General features: G+C 41.7%; 1 protein-coding gene across 1 annotated transcript; it reads left to right on the top strand.

Annotated features, from left to right (window-relative positions):
- The first annotated feature begins 3,162 nt into the window (after nt 1-3,162).
- On the top strand, nt 3,163-4,347 carry LOC145714913 (coiled-coil domain-containing protein 71L-like). The gene has a single exon (XM_081794443.1). It carries the CDS (start codon nt 3,238-3,240, stop codon nt 4,180-4,182), a length of 945 nt encoding a protein of 314 aa, XP_081650569.1. The 5' UTR covers nt 3,163-3,237; the 3' UTR covers nt 4,183-4,347.
- The last annotated feature ends 6,066 nt before the right edge of the window (nt 4,348-10,413 follow it).

Raw genomic sequence — 10,413 nt, forward strand, 5'->3', positions numbered from 1 at the left:
TATATACCCAAAGGAAACAGAATCACTATCTGGAAGAGATATCTGCACCCCATATTCATTGCAGCATTATTCACAATAGTCAAGACATGGAAGCAATCTAAGTGCCTATAAATGCATGAGTAGATGAAGAAAATATGCTCCACAGGCAGACACACATTCTCTCTGTCTCTCTCTCTCTCTCAAGCATTACACGCACACTCACACACACACACACACACACACACACACACACACACACACACACTCAAAGTGGAATATTATTCGGCCACGAAAAGGAAGAAAACCTTGCCAATTTACAATGCTCCAAGAGTCAAAAAATACCTAGGAATAAACCTAACCAAAGATGTAAAGATCTGTATACTGAAAACTATAGAAAGCTTGTGAAGGAAATTGAAGAAGATACAGAGAAAGCGAAAAACCTCCCATGCTCGTGGATTGGAAGAATAAATATTGACGACATGTCAATACGACCCAACGCAGTCCTCACATTATATGCAGCCCCAATCACATTGCACCGGCATTCTTCTCCAAGCTGGAACAAGCAATCATAAAATGTGTATGGAAACACAAAAGACCCTGAATAGCCAAAGTAATACTGAAGAAGAAAACCAAAGTGAGAGGCACCACAATGCCAGACTTTAGCCACTACCACAAAGCTATAACCATCAAGACAGCATGGTATTGGTACAGAAACAAATACATAGACTTAATGGCATAGAATAGAGACCCCAGAATTGGACCCACATACCTATGGCCAACTAATCTTTGACAGAGCAGGAAAGAATATCCAATGGATAAAAAGACAGTCTCTTTAACAAATGGTGCTGAGAGAAGTGGACAGCAACGTGCAGAAGAATGAAACTAGACCACTTTCTTACACCACTCACAAAAATAAACTCACAATGGATGAAGGACGTGAATGTGAGACAGGAAACCATCAAACCCTTGGGGAGAAAGCAGGAAAAATCGTTTTTGGCCTCAGCGTCAGCAAGTTCTTAGTTGACACATCTCCAGAGGCAAGGGAACTAAAAGCAAAAATGAACCATCGGGACCTAATCGAAATAAGAATCTTCTCCACAGTGAAGGAAACAATCAACAAAACTAAAAGGCATCTGACCGAATGGGAAAAGATGTGTGCAAAAGTCATACTGGATAATTGGTGAGTATTCAAAACCTATCAAAAGAACTCACCAACTCCACACCCGGGAAACAAATAATCCAGTGAAGAAACGGGCAGAAGACTTGAACAGACACTGTTCTAAAAAAGACATCCAGATTGTCAAGAGACACATGAAAAGATGCTCAACAGCACTCCTCATCAGGGAAATCCAAATCAAAACCACACTGAGATACCACCTCATGCCAGTCAGAGTGGCTACAATGAGCAAATTAGAAGACTATAGATGCTGTTGAGGATGTGGAGAAACAGGAACCCTCTTGCACTGTTGGTGGGAATGCAACCTGGTGCAGCCGCTCTGGAAAACAGTGTGGAGGTTCCTCAAATCATTAAAAATTGATCTACCCTAAGACCCAGCAATAGCACTGCTAGGAATTTACCCAAGGGGTACAGGAGTGCTGAAACATAGGGGCACATGTACCCCAATGATTATAGCACTACTATCAACAACAGCCAAACTATGGAAAGAGCCTAGCTGTCCATCAACTGACAAGTGGATAAAGAAGTTGTGGTTTATGTATATACAATGGAATACTACTTGGCCATGAGAAAGAATGAAATCTGGCCATTTGTGGCAACGTGGATGGAACTGGGGGGTATTATGCTACGTGAAATAAGTCAGGCAGAGAAATACAGATACCATATGTTTTCATCCAAGTGTGGATCCGGAGAAACTCAGCAGAAGACCATGGGGGAGGTGATGGGGGGGGAAAAGTTATAGAGAGGGAGGGAGGCAAACCATAAGAGACTCTTCAATACTGATAACAGACTGAGGGTTGACGTGGGGTTGGGGAGAGGGGAAAGTGGGTGACGGGCATTGAGGAGGGCACCTGTTGGGATGAACACTGGGTGTTGCGTGGAAACCAATTTGAAAATAAATTACATTTAATAAAAAAAAATCCAGGGGTTGCTCGTACTGAATATGAGGATAGCTTTCCATTTTCAGCACTTTATGAGCGTGAGGTAGTAGTAGCTTAAGCTGGGTAGATGAAAGTTTTGTTTGTGTGTTTAAGAAAAGGAGCTGAATAAAGACAGAGGCCTCTCACATGTATCACGTTAACCTTGGCAAGTTTCTCTTCTGATTGTTACCATGACTTATCACTCTTAGTGATTCACATAGTTTGGAGTCATCCTTTCATGGGGAAGTGGATTTCAGTTGATCATGGTAGGTGGTCTTTGTAGTATTTTGTGAATGAATTGTGTATGTGGTGATGATGGATGGACTATGCTGGTTGCTTTCAAAAGCCCTTACACGGACGGTGTAACACGTTTTCTACCCTTGGAATCCCATCCGGTCTCTTACTACTTTGTGTATGACTTACCTGAAATATCATGAATTGGTAGGTAGTGAATAGGTTTTAGTGGCACTGAATGCCCTACTGGCCACTCACACAGAATTCGTTGACGCTTTGTTCTTAAGCACACAATGACTCGGTCTTCCCTAAGCTGCATGAAAGTGAGCATGGATACTAACTAGGCAAACTGTTTGCTGCTGCTGTGAAGAACAGCTTCCTGAACTGTGAGCTGTAGCAACACACGTATGGAACCCTAAGCAAGGCACAGTACATCGGTATTGTTTGAAAGGGTAGAGTAGTTATTTCAATTTGCCTTTCAGTGCGTTGCATGACAAGGCATTTAATTAGCTAAAACCCTCTTAGAGTCATGTTTGATTGCAAGTTGTGTGTACTGTCCACCGCTAAGTGTCATTTCATGTTAGATGGAATTAATGGAGGCTGAAGCACCCGTGCATTCACCTCTAAGACAACCCTCTTGAACTCGTGAAGAATTATGGGCCTTCTCAGGTAAGATTAGGTACAGGTCTTTCTCAAGGGCATAATCTTAAACACAGCCAAACCTAAGGCAGCTTTGGGCAGCCCACCGTGATAAGATATGCAGACATTGAGACCTCACAAAGCGCCTGGTCTCCGAGCAACTGCGGTGTAACTCTCACAGCCTGCCTCCTGATTTGGCTTCATGGTAGGAAATTCATCAGGGCCCTGAGGCGGCCTTGAGACCTGGCAAGCGCGGGCGGCCCCTAGCGGCCTCACATCCTGAGCTGCATGAAGAGGAGGGGGCGCTGGCTTGGGGAGGCCCTGGCCTCTGCCTCCAGGGGAGGAGCCTCTAGCGCTGCAGGAGGGACCGCGCTGGAGGCGCCTGAGGAGAAGGTGGTGTACATGCGGTGGCAACCGTCGCGACTGTCGCTGGCCAACAGCACCAAGGCGCTGATCGAGGCTTTCAAGCTATTCCTGCCCCGCAGCACGGAGTTCATGAGCTCAGACGCGGAGCTCTGGAGCTACCTCTGCAGCCTCAAGCACCAGTTCTCCCCCCACATCCTGCGCAGCAAGGACGTCTACGGATACTCCCTCCTCCTGGCCCTGGTCCCGGACCCCCGGCACCAGCCCCCTGAGGCCCGCCTCCAGACGCGCCGGCCAGCTGCCAGGCGGAGGCGCCACGGAGCCCGGACGGTGGCGGTCGGCCAGAGGAAGGTGCCGCCCCCGCCGCCACCGTCCCGCGAGGACAGCAGCCCCCGTAAGCCCGCGGCACCCGGGCCCTGCTCCAGGGGCCGCACCCTGGAGGAGAGTGGGAGGGCGGCCATCCCGACGTTGACCACCTTCCCCACCATCCGCGTAGTCGGCGACGTGTGGGTCGAGAGCAGCCTGGCAGAAGCCCGGCGCCAGGCGCGCCAAGTCCTGGGAGTGAACCTGGAACCCGTGGTGAGACTCCGCCGCTTCCCAGTGCCTGGGCGTGAGATGCAGGCCACCGCCGCGCGACCTCTCAGCCCCGGGACGGGTTGTGCCTGGAGGGATGAACCAGGGACAGCAGGAACCGCGTCCCCTAGTACACTTTATGGGCGAAGAAGCACCAGACAGTCCAGGCCAGCGCCCCAGGGATGCGGCGCCGCCTTCTGGGACTCCGGGGCAGCTGTGCCCTCTGCTGCCTCCCAGCACCGGGTCTGCGGAGAGAGGAGACCCCTGGACCACAAGGGAGGTCCCCTTTCTTCCTAACCCCAGATTGAGATGTCTCCAGGACTGTAGGGACAGATCCATGTGCTCTCTTGTTCCCTCATTGGTCTGAAGTCCTCAGAAGAAGCCATTCCACCCCCACCCCCTCCAAAGGAATTTGGTTCCATGCTTGTGTAATAAAGCTACAATTTCCTTGCTGTTCACCTGCCTCTGGCTCCTCCCGCCTCATTTTCTATCTTTCTTTCCTTTTTTGACTGCCACTCTTTCTGGACGAAAGATCGAATATGTGTGGAAAGTTGTTGCAATAGTTGGTATTCTCAATACCAATTGCAATAGTGGGTATTCTCAATCCCACACCTTTCCGAGTTTTAACTGGATTCCAACGCTTTGACCAAGGATACTGTCTAAGAAATTCAAGCGTATCACTGTTAGTAATGTAAGGATTTGTATGGCTTTGAATGTCATGGGCTTGGTGATTACAAATCAAAAGATTCCCAGTTCAACTGAGTACACATTCTTAAGACGTTTCTAAAGATTTTATATTGAAATGTAATGTTTATGTTTACTGAGCTCCTAAAGGAAATGGTAGACCCTCTGGAAGTTTTGTTTAGTAAAATTAACTTGGGAAATTCTTTATAAGTGGGTACAATTGAAAGTGCATTGAGAAACCACACGGTTTCTATTAAAAACCAATGAGTGAATTTCAAAAAATAATAAAACAAATAAAAAACTGGTGCTGGTTATGGACATGGATGGAATCCACTCGGAAATAACTTGGCCTTGTACAAATCTCACATACTGATCTGGGAATATTTCCAGGATAATTTATTTTAAAATGGAAATCACATAGGATAAATGAGCAGGGGTAAGCGTGGTGACTAAACCTTCATACATGATAGCCGTTGGAATTCTCTGAAGTGTTACTGATCTAGAGCGGTGGTACATTTTTTTGGCACCAAATAACTGGTTGAGGTTATCTTTGGGCAAAAGAGATTTTCCTCACTTGTGTTTGTCGTTGTTGTTGGATAACAGGAAATATCCACATTACCATGCATCACTCTTATAAATATCATGGCAGTTGGTTAACAGTTTTGCTCCAGGACTTTCCTTTATTATCTTATGTCCATGCACAGTTATGTTAGCAGGTATTGGTCTTTTGTTTGACAATCAAAGACCACAGGGATCAAACAGGAGAGCCACACAGAGTACTTTTCACTTTTATGATAGTGTTTATGTCCTGTGGCCCAGCATGGAATTCTTGATTATCCAAGTGACCTCAGTTATTGGTGGCAGCAAGACTTAATGGTGTTTAGTCAGTGGTGCTGCAGCCAGATTTTACTGCGATATCGGAAGGGCCAAGGAGTGATTTTGTACCACTATTCTTTCAAGTTTAAGTATTCTGCAATAGAACCATCCATCCCAGGCTGAAACATGACCTATTAAATCTTCAACATTAGGGTTTCTCTCTGCTTGGCAGCTTTTTAGGGGAATAATGAGAGTTGTGATTTTTTAAAATTTTCTTTTAATATTTATTTACTTTTGAGACAGAGAGAGACAGAGCATGAATGGGGCAGGGTCAGAGAGAGAGGGAGACACAGAATCTGAAGCAGGCTCCAGGCTCCGAGCTGTCAGCACAGAGCCCGACGCGGGGCTCGAAACCACGGACCATGAGATCATGACCTGAGCCGAAGTCGGACGCTTAATCGACTGAGCCACCCAGGCACCCCGAGAGTTGTGATTTTGACTCTTGAGCTTGTAGAGTTCAAATGGCATAGCTTCCTAATATACAGATTTCAGTAAGCCTCATATTATTTTTTTCACTACTCAGTGGTAATGTGTTGTTACAAATACTGCCACATGAGTAAATAAAAGTGAATAATTATTTAAAAGATGCAGAGGGTGAAATTATACTCGTTTCATAGGAAGCTTATATAAATTTTCGTTACTAGCTTCCATGGCCAATGGTATTTCAAATACAGAGGTTTTTCTCCCCCACCCTTCCCAAATTAACTGTTTTAGCTAATTAGCCCCTGAGGAAAAGATACATATTTGTACAACTTCCCTATTGTATATAATTGTATAGTAATTAAAAATGAATCCAATGACCATATTAGAATGTAATTTCAACATATAGCTTATCGAGGTAGCTTCCCAGAGGGTTTTGAAATTAGATGTAGCTGGGAGGATAACTTTGCTCAGCACAGCTTTGAAACACAACCATTGACACCATGCAGTTATTTGAACTTAACTGAGAATCTTAGTGTTTCCCTGCTATACCTTGTTACTTTATTGCACTTGAACTTGCATTCATGCTTTGGGTTATCTGGGCTATCTGATTTCGGTTTGGATCTGAATGTCCATCCTAAATTCAATATGTTGTTTAGCTGGTCCCTTAAAAAATATTGCCATTTCTAGTTTAAAAAACAGGATGTTAAAAAAAAAATCTTTGTTTTTGCCAACTTTTTAGCAAAACCTTGCTGACGTTTTGTTTTACAACTTATAAAATGTGAAGAAACAACTAATATAGTTGATTCATATATTAATAGGAAAATGAAAGTATTTTATGTATTCTTTTGGGCAGACCGTGAAAAGGAACTTGACATGGTGGCCTTTCTGGTGAGGCATTCATTTACTGTCTTCTAAAACGAGTCTGCGCTTAGGTTGTACAGATTTTTGAAATAAATCCCATAGTCTTTATTCATTCTCGTACCTTTATATCTCATATGGCACAAGTAAGGAGGAAGTTTATGACCTTGCTAAGCTTGAGTGCCTATATGTGGTGACTGGCACCTCAAATAAGCTTCTGAATTCCTGATGTCATTTTTATCCCCCTTCTTCTTGTCACCCAGCAACTTAATTTTCCTTACAGAACCAGTAATGTTATAATTGAGGAGAGCAAGCTTCATTGTTGTTTACTGTCACTCTTGTGCTGTGTGTTTTGTCCAAGTTTGAGTAAACAATTGATCCAGTATAATTTAAACCGGTGGCTGACACATATTGATTTGCTGTGTGCAAACAATAGTACTAGTGTTCTCAACACTGTGGAATAAAAATGCATGAAACATATTTGGATACAAAGAGATCTGAGCAATTTTGAACTCACAGTTTTTTGGTGTTCCAAGGATTGCCATGGAGCTCTTAAAATCAGTGTTTTTAGTGCATATATAATATGTATATATATATATATAATATTTATATTATTTAGTGGGTATATATAACATATAGTGGAGGTGTATATGTATATATATATACACATATATATGTATATATGTGTATATATATATACATATATAAAATTTACTTTATTGGTGTGTTTAAAATATTTTTGGTAGATTGTCATGTCTTATGGGAATTAGAACTCAGTTGTTTGTCATGGAGCTGAATTGTGTCTTGGACAGTTTAATGTGCACATATGATTAAGATTCACAATCTGGTTGTACTTTTCTTATTAATGTATTAACTGTAAATACGTGTTAGAGAATGTGCAGTGTCTGGCTCTTCTAATGATGTTGGAAAGTTTTGAAATGGAATCTTATGTTTGCATGTGAATCGCAAAACAATGTGAGAATTTTTTATTTCTTTTGTTAATGTCAACACCCTGGAAGCCTGGAGATATGGTTTTTATGCTACTTTGGGACTCAACTGTTTGTTAATATCAAGTCTGATGATCTAGTGAATCTCTGAGACAATGCTTCATGCCAGAGTCCAAACCAGTACCCAGTTTGCCACAATAAAGACTTTAAAACTGCATCAAAGTTCATTTTGAGTCCTGACTCCAACCCCCTTCTAGTAGTGATAGAAACCCTAACACTCACGTATTTTTATATTATAAAATAACATAAGTGTGCTGCATAAGAGTAGCAGCAGTAAAGGCTGTCCTAGAGAATAAAGTAAAGCCAGAATTTTCATTACAGCCTAGCGGGTAGACGTAGAGAGCTGGCAAGGGCAGGATTCATAGTATTATATGCCCTGGATTTGTCTTTGTGTCTGAGTTCCTATCCATATTTGGAGGCAGCAGCGTACTAACTGTGGATCACATTGCCTGTGGTGGGATGAAAGATGGACCACTCGAAACCATTAGAACTGTACCTAAGGTACAGAAATGCTGTGTGCTTTAGCTTCCTGAAGAACCACATGTGGTTAGTAAAATAAACTATTGGACTGCTGAAAGGATTAAAAAAGGATATTAATGGGTGAACGCATAGAAAATGCTTCATAAATGTTATTAACTGGAGGCATGTGGGCTGAAAATAAATATATATGCTGAGAGGTACTTTCAAGTTTAACATCCTGAAAATAGAGTGTGGTCTGAGAAAACCAAAAGACAAATGATGAGAAGGTAATGTATGAATGGGTTTAGTTGAAGAAAGAGACAGAAGGAGGTGAGGTTAAGTTGATTTATTAGGTAGTTGTCACTGTTGGAGGTTTTCTAGACTTCCTTAGATATTTGGGGTCTTTTGTCCTTTGTTCTGAAATATATTTAAAACATACTTTTACGTATATTAAACTATCTGAGAATTTATACAAATAATAAGAGTTACCGATCACGAACTTGCCAAATGTCAACACGAAATTTTCATTTTGGGTAAGCTCGGTAATGTTTGCTTTAAATCCGTGTGAGTTTACATGTACAAAACTAAATTTGAAGCAATATGTGTGAGTTTTGTACTTTCTGTGTTAAAGGAGACAAGTAAGTGCAGTAGTTAGATTTGAAATAGCAGAACTTTGTTACCATAGGGAAAACATAGCCTCACATTTGAAGCATGGACACACTCATCTTCTTTAGATTTGGATCTAATGCCTGTGACTTAGCTCTGATTCCACTCCCACCTGCAGAAGGAATAACAATATATTCTAGGTTGGGGAGCAAGTCAAAGTTACAGTAGCTGAAATTAACAATAAAATAATTTCCCTAGATAGAATTTATCCGGTGGTAAGAAGATCAAAACTGAGCCTGGCTGCAGATTTTGCAAGAGCAATGACTTATCGTCATCACTCCCTTGTCTTGGCAATGGCACCTTACACTGAAATTTATAACATGCGGGACATATCCAGAGCCCAAAAGGAAACCAGTGCTCAGAAAAGATGGCACAGTATGGCTCCCAAGCAAATTCGAATAAATATTCTAGGGGACTCAAAACTGAACTTCTCTTGCTTTGAAAGGTATTCATAGAAATGTTAATGTTGAGATTCTTCCAACTACTGAAATAGGTTATGTAAAATGTGTATAAAGTACCTATATTTATATGTTTATATTTAGATTTATTTTTTATATAATTTAAATATATTTATGTGTAAAGTACATATTCTTTAAATGTTTAGTAGAGACAGTAGAGAAAAAAGGATGTGATTTAGGGGTCTGCACTCAGATTAAAATAAGATTACGGAAGTATAGTATACATTCAAAAGGACATATATTATTTTTTTTCATGTTTGTTTATTTTTGAGAGAGAGACACCATGTGAGCAGGGGAGGGCCAGATAGGAAGCCACAGGATCGAAGCAGGCTCCAGGCTCTGAGCTGTCAGCACACAACCTGATGTGAGGCTTGAACTCACAAACCGTGAGATCATGACCTGAGCCAAAGTTGGAGACTTAACGACTGAGCCACCCAGGCACCCAAAAAGGACATGTATTATTAAAAGTATTCTGAGCACAGCTTGATGAAGTTAAGTTCAATATACTTGTGGAACCTGTACTCATTAAACAAGGTACCAGTACCCCAAGGGACCACCTGTGCCTCTTTCAGTCATGGTCTATGTCTCCTTTGGGACAGCAATTATTCTGACTTCTTACAGAATATACAACTTTTGCTTGTTTTTGGACTATATAGAAATGGAATTATGTGTCCTACACCTAGCTTCTTTCATTCAAACTTATGTTAGTGATATTCATGTTATTATATGTATAGATCCTTTATGCTCATTGGTGTATAGAATTTCCTTATATGAATAGTTTACAATATTTCTACAACTCTTAGTGGACATTTAGGTAAGTTATGGCTTAGGGTCATTATGAATGAAACTTCAGTGAATATTATAGGACACGTTGTTTGGTGAACATGTTTTAGAATAGTATTTATTTATCTAGGAGGGAATTTGCTGGGTCACATGTCATCCAACTTATCAGCTTTGGTAAGATTCCTCCAAACTGTTTCCAAAATGGTTATACCAATTTACATGAACTTCTTTCTATAGTAGTGCCTGCGTAGTGTCTGTGAGCTCTGAATACTTGATAGCCTTGCCAACACTTGCTAATATGGTCTTTTTCATGT

Source organism: Panthera onca, chromosome Y (genome assembly GCF_046562875.1).
Source record: "Panthera onca isolate mPanOnc1 chromosome Y, mPanOnc1 haplotype 2, whole genome shotgun sequence".
NCBI lineage: Eukaryota > Metazoa > Chordata > Mammalia > Carnivora > Felidae > Panthera > Panthera onca.

Bases quoted from the DNA above. Each gene is read 5' to 3' on its own strand.
- LOC145714913 (XM_081794443.1), top strand. From the start codon at position 3,238: ATGAAGAGGAGGGGGCGCTGGCTTGGGGAGGCCCTGGCCTCTGCCTCC.